Source organism: Astatotilapia calliptera, chromosome 8 (assembly GCF_964374335.1).
Source record: "Astatotilapia calliptera chromosome 8, fAstCal68.1, whole genome shotgun sequence".
NCBI lineage: Eukaryota > Metazoa > Chordata > Actinopteri > Cichliformes > Cichlidae > Astatotilapia > Astatotilapia calliptera.
In genome coordinates this window covers 18,028,289-18,050,396 of record NC_137429.1, presented here as the reverse complement: position 1 = coordinate 18,050,396, position 22,108 = coordinate 18,028,289, and the positions used below count along the sequence as shown (strand labels likewise).

Below are 22,108 nucleotides of genomic sequence, written 5' to 3'. Positions count from 1 at the left end.
GAAGGTATATGCACTGGCAAATGCAAAGATACATAGTAGTGATTGCATTCGATGCATGCTAATATGTGCAGAACCTGTGGCTGATAACGCTCCCTGTGTTTACTTACTGAAAATGGGTGACGTGAAGCTCTACAGTTTATGTAGTCTGATGTTCTCCTTCTTGTAAATTACATTTATTTAGCAATTTTTTTGTCCCTCTCTAAATTCTGGAAAATCCAAAGAGTACAACACTGAAAAACTGGAGTGACTGAGAATTAATATTGTTGTGGAATGGATTACTGGTCACGCACAGACATGAAGGGGTTTACTGGCACCTTAATGAATCTGATGAAACTGTCTAGTAACGCTGATTACCTTAAACGAGTAAAAACTCAGCTGTCTAATGTTGTTCTTACCACACTTGGGAATTAAGACAGAGTCAGTTATGTAACACATTGTACCAAGTTCTATTTTTACGGCAGCATACGGCAGAATGTGCGTTCGTGGTTAGACGTGTCCAAACCAGTAGTGCTGATTTCAAGAACTAAATCTAGGAAGTGAAATCTGTAACACAAGGATGCGAGGGAATGGTGTGCAGACAGGTAAAGGTGAAGTAAATGAAGGGACTTACTTCTTATTCTGATTCTCCTTTCGGTCAGCTGAGCCCAGACTCTGGAAATAATTAAAGAAAAAGAGAGATCAGAAATGCTTTCAAGGATTTCCCGTCTTTAAGGATTCAAAGAGAAGTCTCCTGTACATGCTGTGAAACAATGGGATGGTTCAGAGGTTCTAAACCTAATAAACTTCATGAAGACTGATTTGTTACATTAGTGGAGGTTTGTCTGCACTGGAGGCATAAAGGGTTACATCAAAAAGGCTCTGTACACAGTTGGCAACCACCTGCTCAACAGCGGAGACTTTCTGGTAATAGCAGTAATAATACAGTAGAAATTAATAATTAATTAATTAATATTATTAGTTAAAAAAAGCATGAAAATCAACCAAAGCATCAGTTGGTTAGTTATTCCCAATCAAGTCACACGTTGAGCTATCTTTTCTGTTCTCTTAACTGAGTTTCGATTATTAGACTTGAAGTGATCCAACTACCTTCTAGGCAACACCAATCAAATGATCATCAACATCCAGTAAGTGCCAATTACGTCAGTAACGACCTGGCCTCCAATGAAAAACAATAAGCTCTCTGGATAAAATTACAAACACTTATCCCATGGATTTGCTTTATTTGCACGCATTCATCAAACCGTGGCGTCTTCATGCAAGGTGGCGCGCACGGTCGTTTTAAAGGAAGCGAGGGAGAATAAACGTAGAGGGAGCGAGTTTAAAAGCCATTTTCCCAATGATGAAGTCAATCGAGTTTAGAAACTCGAACGGCAAAACGAATACACCCCGCCGGCTTGCCTCAACGGGGGATGTTTGAATGCATCCCTCTGGCAAAGCCACACACAATGACACAAAACACATCTATAGCGGACGTCTATAAACCCTGCTGTCTGCATCCTTCTGAGGTGTATTGCGCTCAAAGGAGATGCATGCTGAGACAGCGCATACACAGAAATACCGGCACACAAACACAAACAACTGGCCTTAAGCTGTAGACAATTTTGGAGTGAAATTTTGTTGCTATTTTGCATATTTACCTTTGGGAAAGATACTAATCTGGACTCTTAAATGTTAAAAGCACTGTGGAGAAAAAAGTGGGGAATCTGAACGCCCTGAGGGAGCCGACCAAACAAATACTGTCAGTCAACACACTTAAACCCACTGCATTTCAATTTGACCCATCTATTCTCTGTGGTATAATCACAGGGGACTACAAGGAAATGTTTCTGTCTTCTGGGAATTAAAAAAAAAACCCTCCGATGCTCAATGGATTACAAGACCATGAGCTTTAAAATTGCTCTAATATCCAAGATCCACTTAAAGCTAATGCTAGCAGGTTAATACACTACAATATTAAACATAACAATGGGTACAAGGCTCACTCTAACATTTTCAAGAATACCAAAAGACTGTAAGTGTGTAAGTTCACCTATAGGAAGAACATTTTACTGTGCATCTTGAGACACTTGTCAGTTCTTTATGTTTTGCTTTTAAAGAGCCAGACTTTCTTGCAATTTTTTAAGGTGGTCTTGAGCAACAGTTCTCCAGGCTTTTTGAAGTTTTACCAAAGATTTACTTTGAAATTTGGCTGTTTTTTCACTCATTTTCAGTCTGGTCTTTGTACCTGACCATTTTCTCAGGACTTATTGTTTGTTAATCCACTCAACACTGACTTATGAATCACCTGGGCATAAAAAAGCACCAAATCAAATGGACAAATAAGTGTTGCGTCTACACATTTGACACATCTTTAGTCGAATCTACATAAACTCAGTAACAGTCTGACATCTACAGCAGATAAACAGTATCTGAAAGTCATGTTATTATTAAATAGGGAATAAAATGCACACAGAAACCTAAGACATCTGGCCCTTCAGTTGAGCAATCTACTATTAGTCAAAGCCTCATCAGAAATAGTAAAGATGGCTGTTAAGAAGACATTCTTAAGGACAGGATAGAGGGAGAAAAGGCTCACATATTCCAAACAAAAACTCCTCTGAAACTCAGGTCTTATGAAGTGATGAATCCAAATCATATTTTTGGTTTGAATCAGCAATCCACCCTGCAATACAATCTGGAGTGTCTGATTGGCAGCGGCTTCATTTTTCAGCATTACAGTGGTTTCAGACACACTCCTAATGCAACACAAACACCATCAGTCATGGATTAGCCTCCCCAGAGCCCGGACCTCCACATTATTGAAGCAGTGTGAGATCATCTTCACACAGAACAGAACAAAAGGCAAAAACATCCAAAGAAGAGCCTTCAAGAAGCCTGGAGAACTATTCCTGAAGACTACTTAAAGACATTAAAAGAAAGCTAGGAGCTTTCAGAGGCTGTGCCGAAAAATAATGGTCATTTTACATTTTATCTGAACTGTCTTAAATGCAAACAACACAAACAATCAGTTTGCTTTTTGAAGCTCAAAAAGATGCAAACGTTTGAAAAAAGCATCCCCTTCCTTTTAATCTCAACCTGAACATCACAGAAGTGTTTTTCTCTTTCTTTTTTGGAGTGTGTGTGTGTGTGTGTGTGTGTGTGTGTGTGTGTGTGTGTGTGTGTGTGTGTGTGTGTGTGTGTGTGTGTGTGTGTGTGTGAGTGAGTGTGTGAGTGTGTGCTTTCATGTAAGCAGTGTGAGCTGACATTTTGACCAGCCAGTGACTTTTCTACTCTGGCGCTCAGAGTGTGTGGATATGAGTGTGTGTGCTTTTATGTGCTCACTGCTATGACATTTTGACCAGCCTCTCTGTGCATACATGTTTGCATACAAGTTTCATCCTGATGGAGGGGACAGGATACACCACACAGAGTGATTAACCTTTCACCTGCCAGCTCGCCCACAGTGCCTTCAGGTAGTACCACTCTCCCAAGAGGGATGAGGGCAGGTGGGTGTGCATCATTTGAAAGACAGCTCTGCAGGGGGTGACGGAGGGCTATTTTAGAACCTTAGAACATTAATGACTCGCAGCTAAATTGTCTGCACACGAATATCACTACAGCATTACACAATATTAGTATTTTGCACTCATATTCCTATTTTTAACATTAGATTGCCTCTTTTAAATCTTCAAATCAATTTTCAAGCACACCGAAAGTAAGAGAAGAAGGATCATCCCTCGTATTTGAGCCATTACAGCATCTGTCCCTATTACACTTTTATTGTTTTATCTTGGCTGCTCATTAGTTTTACTTTCAGTACCTGAAATCTAGCATAAGAAAAAAAACCGAACAAATAAAATCAGTCAAACAATCAGTCGCTCAGTCTGCACCTGCTCACCTCTTTCTCCCTGTAGCCACAGAAAGCATCACCAGCAGTCAGCTGAGGTAAAATACAGGATGAGTTATAATCACCACTCCTTTACCAAACCTTCAGCCTACATCAACATGAGCAGCGTGCATCGCACCTGACAACTGCTGACTATTTCTGGAATGTATGGAAAAAATTCATCTGGCTTTTCCTGTCAGCTGTGCATAAAGGTGCTGTAATTACTGATATGAAAGAGACCACACGGAGCGGTCAGGAGTCTGATAGCAATAAATACAAAACAAGCAACCAGTTAAAAAAAAATAATCAATATCTCAGCAGCGTGTTTGAATAGGAAGGTGTGTGAGCACATACCTTTACAGTACCCAGCACCCCCTGGTTTCTGCTGGTAAATCACATTCACACCATATTCTAAATGTTTTAAAAGCACAGACATGTTTATCTCTAAATATTTCCTCATTAGCAAAACAAAAAAAGAGTGAAACATGAACTACACATAAAGTAAAAATGCACAGGCAGCTGGCAAACTATATTTGCAAAATCTGTATGCACTATTTGCAAACACACACAGAGACACTGACATACCTGCTGAGTCCAACCCAGTAAACCCAGTCGGAGAACGCTATTCCCACTCTCTCCCTGTGTTGCTTCTCACTTCTTTTACAAAACCCGAGGTTCTCACTGCGCCGACTCCGATTGCTGTTCACCTGTTCAACTTCAACTCTTTAGCTCTGTTTCTCCCCCTCGGTGTTCAACTCTCTCTGTTTTCCTGTCTTGCTGTCTGAAGCTTTTGGTCACACGTAAGGTTTGCGAAGCTTGCTCCAGTGGTGGCTGCTACCACCACTGACTTGTTGTACTTTAATTGTAGTTGCTAGGCGATAAGCTTCTCCAATTCGGCACACAGTGTGAAGGGGAGGATGGAAGGGAGGGGGGGGGGAGTGAGAGAATAGGTGGTGGTGGTTGGGGGGGTAAATGCTCATGACACAGCGTAGCCTAAAGAGAAGGATGGACGATTTGCAGGACGGGAGGTAGTTGAGAGATATGCACAAGGAGAGGAGATCTCACATAGCAGGTGCACTTCCTTGTTTTCTTTTAGCGGCCACTGAGTGCAACCTGGAGCAGCAGCGCACTCAGAGGATTTGCTGTAAATACTCTACATGGACAACGGATTTTAGAGAATTCCTGTGTGCACATTTCCTCACCCTTTTTTTCTGTTTTATTAAGACATTGTTCTTTTCATATAGCACTGCATTATGTTTGAAAGGACAACTGAGAGCTCAGGTCAACAGCAATTAGTTTGTTATCTGTCTGAGTACTTTACCCCAACCCAACCTAAATCTTGCTTTTGAAGTACACAGGTTTCTAAAGCTGATAAACTATTTAAATCAATTGTTTTTCTGTTTGCAATATGTTATCTAGCCTATCTCTATCACAGCGTGGTGCTACTGTTCTGCCTTGTTAACAAAAATCAGGACCTGTCTTTTAATCTATCTATCTATCTATCTATCTATCTATCTATCTATCTATCTATCTATCTATCGATCGTAGTTTGTCACCACTACACATGATTAAAAATATATTTAATCATGTTTCTGACAAATAATGTTTCTGAGTCAGGGTTGAGAATCATAGCTTCCTTTATTGCTTAAACTAAGAACTGGTGTTTCCCACATGCCACTGACTCACACTGAACTTACTGGCTTGTAATACTCTCAAGGCATTCCCTGCAGGGATGATACTCTAGTAACTCACCGAACCCCACTAACTGGAAAGCCTCATTTACTGTGTGTCATCACTGTTACATTATCATTATTGATTTAAAATGAGTCCTTTGGCTTTTATTCTAAAGAATCAATTGTAAGTCACTCACCGTAACCAGCAGGACTACAGAAAAGCACGTATAACTTAAATATTAAGTTATTTGTTTGGTCTCTATTACAGATGTAGGTTATTCTCTAAAAGAACATATATAGTATTCCTTAAATAATGATGACGTTCTTCTGTTGTTAGATTGGATTTTTGTTTTTTTCTTCAGATTTTGGGGGGAAATGTGTCTGGCAATGCATCATGTATGACGTCTGCAGGACACACAGTGGTGACTTCTTGACCCAGAGTTCAAAGGAATTGTTCAAGACTATTTAGCCATCTTTAAACATGCATTACAGGCCTGAACTTTCAGAAATTACCCACCGGATGTGGGTGAATGTGAGAACAGACGTCTGATGGAATCTTTACCAGCTCTCTGGTACAAAATACAAAGTGATTGCCCATGGCACTAATTTGCACTGATGCGAGAATGGCGAAGATAATAACCCAATGGAGTCACAGTGAGCAAGCGGGCATCATGTGTTCTGTGCTCCTCCGGGCAGGTCCCTTGGACCAATCACATGGAAGTAAACCATTTCCTGCTATGTCTTAAACTCGACATTGTCCAAAGATCTTGCATGGAAATGGCTTTAGAGACATGGAAACCTGCATGTCTAAACAAAATACTATAGCAAACGCCCCCACCATGCTTAAGACTTATCTCTGGTTGATGTTACTATAAGTCAGTACAGTAATAAAATCTACCTTGTCCTTAGCTGTTTTGGTTAAGTTTTTGTGTGTACGTAAAGGTGCATGCAAGTGTTATTCGCCACTATTTGCAAAATAGGCTGGATGAATCTGTAAAGCACCAACCAGACTCACAAGATTTTTTGCTTGGTGAGTGTTGGATGGGATAAACCTCTGCCTCCACATCAGTCTGACTTTAGACAGTTATTAGACTGAAAACAATGAATGGTTGCTTTCAATGCCAGAATGGTCATACAGCATTGATTTATAACTTTAGCTACAAAAATTTAAAATAATTTTGGAAGATGGGGACTTGAGGACAAGATGGTTCAGTGGCTCAGTACTGTTTCCTCATAGCAACAAAGTCCTGGGTTTAAACCTGGTGGCTTGTTGTCGACCGTGTACAGTCCAATGACATCCATGCTAAGTTAATTTGTGATTCAGAATTGGCTGTACCCAGCCTGCACCCCATCTGGGGCAAATTCCAGGCCCCATGCAACCCTGAATGGATGAGTGATAGAAAAATTGATGGATATATCCCAAATTATCCATTCAGAGTATCAGTTTGTCCATATTATCAGACAACTTTTATCCATTTGCTGAGCTATCTATTTTTACAAAAATTCAAAGAGTAATAAAAGGACAGGAGAAACACCCTTCAACTATGTTATGAATGTTGATAATGTATAGTTTGACCACTAGAGGGCACTCTACAAATTAACCTGTTGGAACGCCACAAGCGTGCATTCTTAAATCATCAAATATCCATTTCGGTCTTAAAGATTAGATATCAGTTGGGACTTTTTCTTTTGTTGTTTCTTGTGAAGCATTAAGCGGCAGCTACCTGTGGATTACTGATCATGAATAATTGTCAAAAGCTGGAGGATTCTCTGGGAAATTCTAAGACATTTCTGCTTAAGCAGCTTGTTTACCCACATTTACACTTCTAATTCCAGATGCACACTCTCATTAATAATTCTAGCTTTAAGATAAATTTATCATAACAAATATGAGATCATGTATGACAGGACAACACAAAGGGGGTGAGTTTTCTCACCCCCAATTTGTGCAAGCACAGTATACCTTCAAAAAGAGTGGACTTGGTTACAGACCCTGCATGGCTTTTTGCATTCACCCAGCAGAAAACTTGTGAGCTTGGCTGCTAATCTCTACATGTGTGCGAGGGTTGTGCAAGTGGCAGTAAATCCTTGCTCGTGTGTTCGTGATATTTGCTCATGATAATTTTTTATTGTTTGCCTCGCTCATGAGAGAAATTAAACGCCATATAAATGTAAATGTAGGAGACAGAGCATATATGTGCGTGTGTGCATGGTGTACTCTGACTCACTGTGTGTTTTCAGTGCCTGTGGCTGTGGGCACACACAAATCTCTGCCACCTCATTGTCTAGGTGAGCAATGTAAGCATTCTGCCACCCGAGCTGAATAGTGGACATTACTCATAGCTGTTGGAAAAGTCAACCATATTGCCAATGTTCTGAAAGGCCACGCAGGAAATACTGTCACACTTTCTTTTTTTATCCTTCCATTTCCCATTGTGTCCCTCCACCCCCTCCACCCCATCTTGTTTTACTCCAAAAAATAAAATCCACCTGCCAATTTCAGCCTCTGAGACTAGAGGAGAGGCAAGCAACCCGCTCGCAAAACTGAGGGGGCCGTAGCAGGTTGTCCAAACACCTGCCAGTCAAGTGAGGCTTTTCTAACAATAGCTCACACACACAATACACGCAAATGCAAATGCGCACACCTCTCGCTGTCATACTTCTACGCCTCCAAACTCACATTTAGCAACATCCTTTAAGGGCTCTCAGTGGGTTCCTGGTAGCCCTTTAGTAAATCACTCCTGTGCAACCTTGTGGGAGAAAGTGTGACAGCTGACTTGGCGACACACTACATGCCCCCGCAAGCCTCCCAGTGACAGTTTGAAGAAAATACGACAAATAGTAATTAGTCAGACCTAAATTTGGAGTATTTCTGCTGGATTTGTTGAAATGTGTGTTTAAAAGTTGATTCGATTTGCTGTACGATATATTTTGCTGCTGATGGAGTGATAAAAGCACTCTAATCTGTCTAGAGAAAGTAGAAAGACATTCATTACTGCAGCTTTATCACTTGGAACATTTCACAGTGCCAAATGAATAAAAAAAATGCACAAACAGTTTCACTTCCAACGCTGTGTCCAACAACCAATAATTGGCCTTCAAATTAGCCAAGCTGTGACTTTTAGGACATGTAGAGCTGTAACTGCTGTGCTTTTTGTGCGTGATCAGTTGGCAGATTCGGAGGATAAAAATTCTGCATGCTATGGCAACAAGGCGCAACCCAATTAGAGGCTCCCAGTCCATTAGCAGCCGGGAGCCTCCTACACATTGTGTTTGGCTAGGGGGGGAAAAAAGGTCAAGAAGGTGAAAAAGAGGTTGAGTTTAAAACGAAAGGAAACAGCTTAGATAGAAATTGTCAGGTAGGAAAAAGAAGCAATGTGCGGTAAAACTGAGAAAAAAAGGTCAAAATTTTTGGTCTCATTATAACCAGACAAGGGTACAAAAATACACTTTCTGTTCTGCAACACTCGACAGGTGTTTTGAGGTTTAAATAAGCGTCTCATAAACCAAAACAGTTCAAATAATTTACAGGTCTGTTAACAAAATACAAAGAAAAATATACTCAGTCGAATGCAAGGGTGAGGATGCAGAGAGTGCGTTCCTTCTTGTGCTAATCATTTTCCACTGTGCTGTTAGACAGAATTATTAGGGCTCTTAAAAAACTCAGACACTTCTATGACAGAAATAAAAAGGGAAGGGAAACAGATGTCACCGGACAGGCAGATGTATTAACAGCAGAACAAATGGACAGAACTGACATGAAAAGCTAGTTGGAAAGGTACGCATGTGCAGATGGGGAAACATGGTGCAAAATCACTGCTGTTGTTGCACATGTGTGTTGTGATTTCTGATTTCCCTGACCAATCAGAGCACGTCAGCCATACCGGGTGATGAGCGAGTGACAGGCTGGGTCTTCTCCCCCTTTTACCTCACTGTCTCCAGTTTTATAATGTCATTATTTGTATAGGATTCCCCCTCCCAGATCTTGTGGTCGGGGGACCAAAGGGACCAAAACATGGCTCATAAATCAACACAGCAGAGACTATGGATATTTACCCATAAATCATTGCGGCGGAGCCACCTACAATCAGACTAATAGGGCTGGAAGACGTGCTGTCATCCAGGCCATGATGTCATCAAGCCCGAGCCTTATGGTGTTGATGTTGGTAGTGGGTCGTTGGTACTGTGTGTGTGTGTATGGGGGGGAGATGCTGAGGGTGGGGGATGGGGGGGGGGGGGTGTCTGAGTATGTGGTGGTAGGTCTACAGTTCTGCTTATGTAAGTGTCTGTGGTGAGTGTGTGTGTGGTGTATGTGGGAGGCAGGATGTCTGTTTATATGGGTTTGTGTGTACTGGGGTGGCCAATGTGTGTGTGTGTGAGCACGTGTATGAAGATTTGTCTGTCAGTACACACTTTCATCATGTGCATGCATTTGTGTTACACCGATCTTTACACTGTCATATGCACACGCTCAACTCGCACATTGAAAAGCACTCAAACACTGACATGCAGACACACACACACATTAGTCTTGTGGTTAGTGCTGGCTTACAATGGGTGTGGGATTCCATAGAGAAAATCTAAACAAGTCGAGCGGTTAGCACGGGTCTGCCACGTTTCCACACAATGGTGCTCATTGACATAAATAACTGAGGACTTTGTGAAATGAGACACCCATTAACTTCTCCTCCATAGATAATTGTCCATTAGATGTTGGAAGAGCATTGCATTGAGAAATAACTCAACTCTGACGCTAAATGCAACTTGTAATAATAAAAAAAAAAAAAGAAGTCACATTGTGAAAGCGGCCTGGAATCCGTTAAGATGGGTTGGCTTTTTTTGTACTATCACCCAGCCAAGCACTTGGATTATCAACAAAGAAAATTATGGCTTGTTTTAGGAGCCTGTGCCTATGCCTTTGAACATGGAAAAGATGACAACAAGGGGAAAAAAAAGGAGACAAAGATGAAGAGGACTGCAAATTAGAAAATGAGAAGAAAGGCAAATATAAATTATTGTAGAAGAAAGCGAAAAATGCAGTCAAAGAAACACAAGCAGCAGAGAAAAATGAAGTATTTTCAAATCAAAGAAAAATATGAACAAAGCGCAGGAGTTCCTAGTTATTTCTTTGCTTCTTGAAAGTAAATATAACCAATTATGATGACTAATAAATGTCCGCAACACGTTGAGCACTGACGTCACCCCTGACGTAGACACTGGTAACAATAGCCTTCACCTTTGATGAACCAGCTTTGTTGTCGGACCCACGTATTCTCCCTACCCTGATGTGCCCATATCAGTGCTTCACTTCCACTTACTGTCATACGCCTCACTCTGTGCGCGTGCTCTGGTTGGATGCGTCACAGGAACATGAAGATAGGACAAATGATCCAAAGTACAATGACTCATTCACAAAAACGAAATGCCTCCTGCCTACGTCGCTCCGAGCGTACCACACACAGTAGCAAAGCAGGCGCAGCAATAAGGGGTGAGTCAATTCTGATTAAACTATTGTGACGATAACAATCTGCACGGATCATCTCTGAGGTGAAAAACAGATCTTACAGGCAATGACACGCATCAGTCGGGCCGACATTAGTTGTCAGCATTTCGTCTCAGATTCTAGGCGATTCCTTTGAAGTTGTTGGGAAGCCGTGCCACAGAAACTTTAGCCCAAAGTGAAGCGCTTGGTCACATCTGTGATTTAACATCCACAAACTTGTCCTTCAAACCTTGGTGCTCACACAAATGGGTGACAAATGAAAAGAAGAAACAACAGTCTGTGTCTTAGCGAAGCCACCGGAACAGAAAAATACTCTTACGTGGTCCTCAATGATAGAGATGGAGAGTGCGCTCTAACACTGGTCACGATTTTTCCTATCTGTGTTCATTTCTGGCTAAGATATGATAGATGTGACTCCAAAGGCCCGAACAAATGATTCACATCATTTCCATACTTATCAAACCATTCAGGGACCCTCCTGTGTGCCCAATGGACTGTGATAAGGCCATCCCAAACAAGTCCACTTCCTTTATGACGGAAAAACTTCATCAAAGGATAAAAGTAATCACTCCAAACAAATTTGACCCTTTGTTGTAAGGGGACAGCAGGACCCAACTCGCTCAAGCACAACACTGTGGAGTCAGTTTTTCTTTGTCATCCATCCGTATGTATATACAGAAAACACACTGCATGGTCACACACATGCACTTCGCACATTCCACTTACTCATGCCAATGGCAATGGCTCTATTTATTTTCCCTCATTAGTTTTAAATGGCCCATCCAGACATTACTGTGGCCCCTGCTTTTAATCATGAATGCTGGCGTCGTCCTCTTTGATGTCCTTATTCAGTCTGCTGGCCAACCAGCAAGCCAACGTATCTACTGCCTTCCTTTTCTGCTACCGCAAACTGCAAATTCTGCTGAACTCTTCTTAGTTCTTTCTTAGACTGAATCACACATCAATCAAAAATAATCTAAAGCATTGATGCACTGATGAAAATTACAGGACAGTTTAAGTACAGCTTTACTGGTCAATGTAATATAAACACTCACTGCTTAGCAGAAGGCTAACCTCTACTGTAATTTTACGGCAATCGTGGACGATTTGACTGATCAAATGTTTTTAACTAAACTTTCTCTTGACAATTTGTAGTTATCAGAGATCCATGACAGTTGATGATTCAGGCATACAGGGACTATACTTATTCCAGTAAGTTCATCGACATTTCCAGCCTTTTTCCACATTCCTTTCAGAAATTCAAAGGATAAGGCATCACGAGGGTACAGTGTCCTGAAGTCACCACCTCACAGCAACAAGTCTCATAGAAATTTGGACAACTTGCAACTCTGCCTGACAAGTTTGATTTTAGTTTGTTACATCTGATATGACATTTGAGCGTTGTCAAAGCATGCATGCTAACATAGAGTAAATGGATGAAAGCTGTATGGGATAAGTTGTGGGTAAGATTACACTGCGTACAAATGAATGCGGTTTAGGTTGCTGGCAGTTTCTATAATGAGCACAAGACTTCATATCATCAATGCAAAGATCAGGAGAAAGCATTTTCTTAACTATCCAGTTTATGGTTATGGGGGAGGGCTATCACTATGAATCACTGCATGAGAGGTGGGGTACACCCTGATCAGAATGGTCAACCATTGCAGGGCTAACACATAGAGACAGACAGCCACGCTTACTCACGTTTAAACATACAGCCAATCTGAGACTATCAGTTAATCTAACAAGCATGTCTTTGGACTGGGGGAGGAAGCTGGAGAATCCAGGGACTATGCAGAGGATGCAAACTCCACACAGAAGAACTCCAGCTGGCCAGCAGCTGACAATGTGGAACCTTTTTGCCGTGAGACAAAAGTCCAAACCACTGTGCCACCTGCATTAAACATGACATATGAAAACATGCTGATACTCTTGAATATGTGTGTTCCAACTTGAAGGCTCACTGCGAATACAAAGGAGGCATATTCTTTAGTGGTCTTTGCTTAAGTGGACAAAAAGACTTCTTAGATTTTGTTAGAAGGAAAAGAAACTCACTGCTTTCACCAACAAGGGGAGAAATAATTATTGGACCCCTTGCTGAATCTGTGAATTTGCTCTCAAAGAAATGAACGGTTGCTTATTTTTATGGTAGTTTCATGTTAATGCAGAGAGACAGAAAAAGCACATAATAAGCTGATTTTCATGTCATTGAGTGAAATGAACATTTAATCCTCTGCAACCCAGCCAGAATTATGCCTCCCGCAGATTGGCTGATTGCAATCAATCAATAATTACAGATACTCCTGATCACAACAATGTGTACAAAGTACACCTGTCCACAGAACCAGTTTCTTCCATTCCAACCTCCACCACCTGCACAAGGCTGGAATGAGCTACAACACCATCAGGAAGAAGCTTAGTGAGAAAGTGACAACTGTTGGTGTGATTATTCAGAGAGGGAAGAAATATCAAATGCCCATCAGCGGCCCTCCAAGATCTTTCCTTATGGGATGATGATGACTATGAGAAAGTTGGTGGGCCAGCCCAAAACTACACGGGATGACCACAGTCCCAGCTGCCTTCAGACACCCACTACACTGTAATGGATTGAAATCTCAAGAAGGCAGCCTGTATTAAGTTTACCATTGAACCAAAGTGGTCTCGGCAGAAAGTGCTCATTAAAATGAAACTACTGAAAAAAAATTATAGAAGTCTAAGTTTGCAAACTTAGAAATTCACAGGCAGGGTTTTAAATAATAATTTCTCCCACTGTACATTTAATTAAATGTACTTTATCCATGTTGATGCATTGTAAAATGAATTTACACCCCCCCTTGTGACATCACCAGTCTATGTAGTGTTTGTATTCAGCATAGCAGGGGGTTGGCCCACAGACACCAGGTCCAACAGCTACTAATTAGCTGTTAAGAAGGATAAAAAAGGCTTTGATATGAATGACAACATCACAGCAGGACCCGATTTTGACTGGAGGCCTAAACACACACTGTGAGCAAAAAGGGCACTTCATTGTGGTGCGTACTTGGACTCATGCCTCCATCTCTGATATGCAAAAAAAAAGAAAAAAAAAAGAGAGAGAAAGGGCAGGTGACTAATGGGAAATTTTGGTCAAAATGGTCTGAAAATAACTAACAATTAGTTTTCATTTAGCATTCATGTCATCGTTGTATTTATGTAATCATTCAAATTCACAGATGGAAAGAACCTGGCTTTCTTCTTTATAATCACCGATTCAGAAATGTGCTGTCCAGCATTACACTATAAACTGCAGGCACAGCCTAACGGGCAGCATCTGCTGCGATGCTGCTAGGTGGCACAGTGCTAACAGCAGTAAGTTTGTGTTCCCTCCTGACCCCAGAGTGATTTATTCAATTTTAATACAGCATGTTTGCTTTGGAGCGCGATATGTATTTGGTCATGAGACCATTAATAGACTAGAAAACACGTTGAAAAATGAGCTCGCTGACGTGTGTGTTTGAGCACTGTATGTGCCGGAGTGTGTGCGCCTTTGTGAGTGTGTGTGTGTGTTGCAAGAGTCTTGAGGCCCATGCTGTCACTCAGCCCAGCTCTCAGGGTGGTCTAAACACTGAGCCTTTTTGACTGAGTCACACACGCACGCACACGCACACACACAGACGTGCATGCACAAACATACGCAGACAAACAAACAAACACTCACTGGTGTACATGTAATAACATACATAACAAAGTATACATAAATATATGGCCATATATATGACCATAATGAAGCAATCAAATAACCTCAGCGCTTCCCCCTCTTCCTGTCCCAAACCGTACGCCTAAATATACCGCGGCGGACTCCATCGCGTAGAGGCAGAAACGGCGAGTCCAGAGGAAAGGACCAGCGCTCTGCACAGTGACCCTTTCATGCTTCACATTTCTTGTGGCGAATGGTTTCACAGGAAGGATGCTAAGTTTGACAGCATGGTGTATTAGCCAGTAAGTGGCTGTCATTTGGCACCTTTTTTTCTGGCAAGTCAGCGAGGCGACCATTAACAACCATTCTCTCACCAGAAGAAGACAGTTGAGGCGAAACCTCTCGATACCCAGTTTTTTCCAAAAGCCACCCAAGCTTAGGCTGTTTTGGCTCTTCAGTCAATTGCATTACAGTGGCATTGATTAGAATCTGTTTCTCCTTAGCCCAGCGAGTAATAAAGCTCATCCCCAAAAGCACGACAATTTCACATTTGCTCGTTCAGCAGTTTTGACGATTTCACAAGTCGGAGTATCTGAGATGACAGCATTTCTTGTAAACAGCACTCAGCCGTGACAGCTTCGAATCTAAATATTTGCCTCCTTTAGCTCCACCAGTTGCCACTTCAGAGACAAACTGCATTATGATTGCTTGCAGGATCGTGGTGTTAAACAAAAAAAAAGAAAAAATGATCAAATGGGAGAGCGCGAAAGAAAAGGGGGTCTCTTTGAGCCTGTGTGTATAATTGGAGCGGGGAAACATGGAATGCAAGCCGTGCAACATGAAAGTGGTGCAAAAGGTCCCGGTGTTGTGTTTGGTGACGAGAAGTGAATACTCCTGTCATTACCAACCAGAACAAAAATGTAGATGTGTAACCAGAGTGTCAACAGACTAGCAACAAAGAGATAGGATCGAAAATAGGTTCAAACGTGAGAAAATGTCTGAGCACGGCACCATGGATTGATTTTTCCATATCCTCCAAAAAGACAACAAGCCACAAAGTGAATGCAAAAGTGATTTAGTGGGGCTATTAGCACTGAAGTATCTGGATTAGCTCTACTTTCGTCTTCCAGGTGAGGGGGAAATGAGTCATTAATATCTGAGCCATGCTACATGCTTCTCTTGCAGCATCACAGCTTGCACGGAGGGGAAATGCCCGGCTCCCCTCCCTTTCCCGGTATTAGACAACCACCGAACAAATACTGCAAATGAGCCCCGCTTCCCCCACAAAATGGTAATAAGCCATAATTGCCTGTAATCTGAATACATTAGTTCTAAGAGGGTCCTGTTGCTTTTGTGTGCAATCATGGTAGAGCTTGAGCACTAAAATACCATGATAAGAAACATGTATCTTTGTCTGCAGGCAAGAAGGGGTCTGATTTTGGTCTGCCTCATCAATTATATGTTGCATGTTTCATTAACCAACGAGATTAGCTTGCACATAGAACCTTTCCAGAGAAAAAACCCACAAAGATTTTACACTTTCTGTAAGTTAAAGATTTACCAATCAAAGAAAAAACTAAAAAAACACATCATTGTCAGCCTCTTCGGACCTGAGCTCACTTATATTGAACTTAATGTTTTACTTTATTGCCTCCATGGTGAATCCAGAATGGGAGGCAAAGCCTTCAGCTTTCTGTGGAACCCGCACCCAGCTTGGATTCAGGAAACAGACACCCCCCTCTGCTTTGGATTTGGCTTGAAGTGTTCCATTTTGAGAAAGCACATAGTTAGGATGGATCAGGTGACCCTGAAGTCCTCCATTAATTATGCTGCAAAAAGCCTAGGCCGCTGCAAGTTTCCCAGAGTGTTTCTTCTCCACTCACCTCTTTTCACTAACACGGTTTATACACCTCTCTGCATTTAATAATTAGTTATTATTAATCTCTGGCTCTCTTCCACAGCATGTCTTTTATCCTGTCTTCCTTCTCTCACCCCAAGCGGTCACAGCAGATAACCACCCCTCCCTGAGCCTGGTTCAGCCTGATGTTTCGTCCTGTTAAAAGGATGTTTTGTTGCCAAATGCAACGACAGCTCATAGGGGTTAATTTGATTGTTGGAGGTTTTCTCTGTATTACCTTACAATATCAATATTAATAATCCATAATGTCTGAAGAAAAAATAAAGTCAAACATCAAAAGTCAACATCTGTGATAATATGTGTAAAGACCTCACTGATTATGTACCATATATACAGAGTGTGGAGATCATATACTGCCATCCACATGAAACTTGGATGGGAGTACAGAAAGCCCCCATGGAAAAGCCTTGCTTCTACTAGCAATGGCACATTGTGATCAATAAATATTACAACAGCATGGCTATAGAGCAGAACAGGTGCTAAACTGCTCTTCCTTATCTCCGAAGCAGCTAAAATTATTTCAAAACTGCAGCAATTAGTCAGTTCCCTAATGCTTAGAGTGCTGATAAAGGAAGGGATAATGCAGCACAGCGGCAAACCCGCTCTTGTCCAAATGAGCCTTTGCAAGGTGTTGCATTACATTTCTAATAGCATTTTACAAAGCCTTCCAATCGTTTTGGAAATGTTGCTGCAGATTAACCAGGCTGCAAATTAAAAAAAGAGGAAGAAGAAGAACTGGGGTTTTGCTGAGACACGAGAGACAATGTGAAATTGAAGCTGACTGCCACGGACAAAAGACAGATCGCATTTGACATGATATGCATTCAAGCCTTGACTTTATTATCCCACATGACTTCTTTACTTAGTTGGTGTTTTCCAATGATGGATGGTTGCACTGCTGTTTTTCTGTTGGTACGCAGTTATGCAAAAAAATTAAAACAAAAACACAAAAACAACCTGCCAGCATTTCTTAAAACTCGGAGGGTAAGTACAGGACAGTCAGAGGAAGAACCCATTTAAATTGTAGTCTGCATCCACTTTAGTTATGTTTTTTTAACAAGGCAAGATAACGTCCTGGACTTGCATGCTCTGAGTTGCTGTTTGTTTGGAGTTGTATGTTCCCCTCCGTCTGGAGGTTGGCATGCCTTCTTTCTGTTTCTCCTTTCATTTTCTCATTGCGCTCCTTTCTTTCTCTCCGACTCTCTAGAGTGAGCGGCGCCATTGTGTGCTTGCGGCTTGTTTACGAGGAACACTGATTCACCCGTGAGGTTTGGCTTGCTCGTACCCGAAGTGTGAGGCGGGGAGGGGGGGGGGAAGAAATATGAATGAATTTACTCCAGTACTCTATTTCTACCCTTTTATTCCCAAATTCTCCCATCAGCGTTCTTCCTCTCTACATGCTGATATCTCGAGTCGCACTTTTCCACTGCGCGCGCGTCAGTGAGTGTGTGTTTGCGCAGAGCCAGACGGGCGGCCAACACTGGCCAGAGGCTCATTTTTGTGGCCGGGCAAGTGTGTATCCCGACGGCTTGCAGGCGTCTCGGGGGCCAGCTCCTCCTTCCAGCTCCATTCCCTCACCCCGGGGCCTCTCCAGAGAGCCTTTGCGACCCAGCCACTGCTTAGTCATTTCGAGATTCTCCAGCACACAATCAGCACTTGGTTTCCAGCATTTATTAAGAGTGACAGACTGCGATTGTGAGACCTGTTGAGAAGAAGAGGATGAGGAGGGGGAGAGGGAGGGCGGGGGGGGGGGGGGGGGGGGGAGTCGAGTATTCAAAAACTGGAAAGAACATTGAGAGCGGGTTTCACGGCTCAGCTGGCAATGGGAAGTCTTGGACTAAGATGTAATGATATCGCTCCAAAAATGTCAAGGTTAAAAATGTCTGCCTGTCTGCCTCCCTAGTTGCTGACGGCCATGTTCTCTATCTCTCATGTGCAATCCCGGTGGTTGCCATAGAGACCCGCAATATCGCCTATTCTGGGACACTAGCTGGATGTTAAGAGAGTAAACCAGCAGAAAGTCAAACACGCTAAACCAGGGCTGAAGTCTATATTTATCCCCACCAGGGAAGAAAACGTGCAAACACCCCCACCCCACCCCAAGAAATGTTGTAACTATAGAAACTTTGTTGGTTATTAATATCCACAACATGTATGACAACAACTGGCAGCCAGCGACTGGGCTCTTTTGTGTCCATAAGTGGGTCTGTGACCGTGTACACGTGGCAAACAAATAAAATGGCACACGGTTTTCAGGAAGTTCAGAGGCTCAGGACATCAACGAAGGAAGGGGGTGGTGTTTGATTTCTCGCTGACACAAGAGGAAAAGGTCGGGGGGTTGATGAGCGAGACCAAAAGGGGGAGCGAGAGGGAGAGACAGGGCATGGAGACAGCAGCATCCTCTGCTTCACACCTCATCTTTCCCACAGTATTTGGTTTGTTTACAAGCAGGAGTCAGTGACAGGTTCATTCCTTGTATCCCAGCCCGATGCCAGGCAGGAGGCAGTCAGCCTGGACTCTGAGGTCTTTCTGCCAATCAGTGGGCCACATGGGCCAGAATAACAACAAGCTGGGATTTCCATGTCGTCACAACCTCCCCCCTTTCCCACCAATGACTGACACTAATCTTTTCCATTTCCTCTTTGCTGTCTCATACCCCAGCTCCCCCCTTATCGCATCCATTTTGGGAAAGCCTTCATCACTCCGAGGGGCAACAGTAACCGTGCAAGATCAGGAACCTTACTGGAGATCTGTCCAACCCCACCCCCACCCCCCTCCCATCTCTTACATCTAATCGTTTCTGCAGTTTGTGCTGGTTTGGCATTAGTGTCCGGATGCTGATACCTAAGACAGCAAACCCGACCCCTGCTGACTCCACACAGCCACATATCCCCAGAAACAACCCCCAGCTAACAGTTTAGCCTGAAATCGCAACAACCATCTCCCTCCTAAGTCTGATCTACTTATCCCCTTCCCTTCAGTTATTTGTTTTTCTTGCCATCTGATGGCCTCTACTATACAGTATCTGTGTGTACGGAGACATCCGTGAATGGCCAGCTATTCTGGGCATGTGGAACATGGCATGTGCCGGATCACATCCATGAGATCTCAACTACCATACCACGCTTACCATCCCCTGCTAAAGCATTTATACAGCCTGGCTCAGGTGTCTTGCCCAGTAGTCGCAGAGTCTGGAAAACATTTTGCTTTGTCACAAAAGGCCAGAAGCTTTTCTGGTGCACCAAAGGGTGGCCCAGGGTGGCCAGACAAGCCCTGGCAGTCTCATCAACCTATTCCAAGTAAACTTCCAAAAAGTGCAATCCTAATCCTCTTAGGTGTTTGAGTGTGGTTTAAAAGTATCTATGATTATGAGCACGAGAGTGATCCAGTGTGTCAGTGTTACGAGTCTTCCTGCTTTGCAAAAACAGATCAAGAGAGCAACAGAAAAACTGAAGAGAAGCACTTGGAGAGACAATCGGGCCTGAGATATTCTGTGTTCTCCATAACATGCCTTTGAATCGTTTGAAAGAAAAAACAAATTACCACAGTCTCTGCAGAGCTACAGCTCTTGTAAATAATCCGAGTCTGGGCGCCACCTCAGAATCCCAGCCTGGTCCCTGGCCTGATGGGTACCATGTCAGTTCAAGAGGAGGGAGTGGGGGTGGCTGTTGGAAGAGGAAAGACTGAGGCGAGGAAAGGAGGGTGAAAGAGGGGAGGAGGTAGAGGGGTATCCGGGCCTGCTCTTGCATCATCGTTTTAGCACTACTTATCAAATGCTGCCTGGGTAAGAGAGCAGGCTACATGCATATAAGTCAAGGAACTGAACAGGCACTAGTCCCTCTTTCACTCTTTTGTCACACGTTTTTAGAGTCAATCAACAACGTTTGCTTGATTACATCCCAAATTCTTGAGCACGCTTTGAGAAAAACATGGAAAAATTCTTCTCTGCATGCTTTCTAAACAGAAACTAATGTTTCAGTACAGACATCGTTAATCCTTACAGCAATTACAAGGACTTATTGTCACAGCTAACCCAGCAGCACAGTGTTTTCCCACCAAAATGAACCACTCAACACACACTTTTTCTCACACCATAACAAATCTTTGTAGGGTTTACCTGCGTCCAGTCTTCTTCTTTCCAACCTTTAATGGCATATTGCTACATATCTTGGCACATTACTGCCACCTGTAGATGACTTGAATTAAAAGTAAAGATGGAGAAGTGGCACCTCAGTGTTTTATGTGCCACATATTTGAAACAAGGCTTATGCAGCTTAATCAAGGTAGAAGAGCTCACTGTTTGCAATAAATTCCATTGTTTAGTTACTCCTTGCTCTGCATTGTACTATATTCCAAGTTTTACGTTGCTTTTAGATTTGACCTTGACATTCTTTATATAAAGCACATTTAATTGCTTTGTTAAAATGTACTATACAAATAAATTTGTCTTACTTGAATAATCTGGAGCCATTTGTAAGGCTGAGTATAGCATACATGTGCGTGCGTGCATTTTTGAAAATGAAAATATACCAAAAAGACTTAATACACTGGGTGGGAGATTTTCCCATTACAAGGGATGTCAGAGATTTCAGGTCTGGTCCATTACTTCCAAAACAAAGAATGTTTATAGGCTAGAGAAGGGTCTAGCTGAGTATGAATATGGAAAATTGTCCTGTTTTAAACATGCATGGCTTAATAGAAAGAAAGAAGGCATAGGGGAGACATGAGAGAGAATGTGTGAAAGATGAAAGCCAGTGAAAACCCTGAGGTCATATAAGAACATACTACTAGGTCAATGAGACAAACGGGAAAGAAGAAAAACAGATGCAAATCATACTGTATAGTACAAAAAAACACTGCTCCTGGACTCCAGCTTGCAAGCATGCAGAACACTTGTGCTTATTGTCAAGCGTGTCACAGTGGATGTGACACACAAACATGTGTGTCTCCATCGCACGCAACTTGTGAAATGAGGTTGCAATGACAAGTGTTATAAGTGCTCCACATTTTACAGTGCTCGCAGCAGCAGCAATCATGTCCAGACCAATATAACACAAATGTGGGAGAATGAACTCTAACACAGGGCTAAACTTGACCACACTATGTATACAACATTCAGGAATTCAGATTTTACAATCTCGCTTTCTTGGTTAAACACATCGCCCCAAAACTTTTGCAACTGCTAAACTTTGGAATGTCGTAATACTCGCAAGTTAAGCTCAGCTCATCTTATTATCTGATTCCCAAATGTGCAAATTGTAACCAGCAACAAAGAGAAAACATGTGATGAAACAGAATTTTGTCTCACAGATCAAATTTACACAAAGTAAAAGAAAAATGATGATTTGAACAGACATGAAAACGAGCTAACCTGACATGAATCACAGACCTTATTTGATGGAGCTATAATAAAAGAAAGACACTACACCTTCTTTTACAAATCAGGACCTAATAAAGACAAATGTACTTCTTA

General features: G+C 42.2%; 1 protein-coding gene across 3 annotated transcripts in view; it reads right to left on the bottom strand.

Moving 5' to 3' along the window:
• ankfn1b (ankyrin repeat and fibronectin type III domain containing 1b) overlaps positions 1-22,108 on the bottom strand; it is a 152,505-nt gene that overhangs the window by 58,237 nt on the left and 72,160 nt on the right. For 2 of the 3 annotated variants that reach the window (XM_026178722.2, XM_026178725.2), the window contains one exon: positions 611-651. In XM_026178722.2, coding sequence (XP_026034507.1) covers positions 611-651 — 41 coding nt within the window. Of the gene's footprint in view, positions 1-610; positions 652-20,752; positions 20,839-22,108 lie in introns of those variants that run through there. The other variant, XM_026178728.2, reaches the window with a different exon arrangement.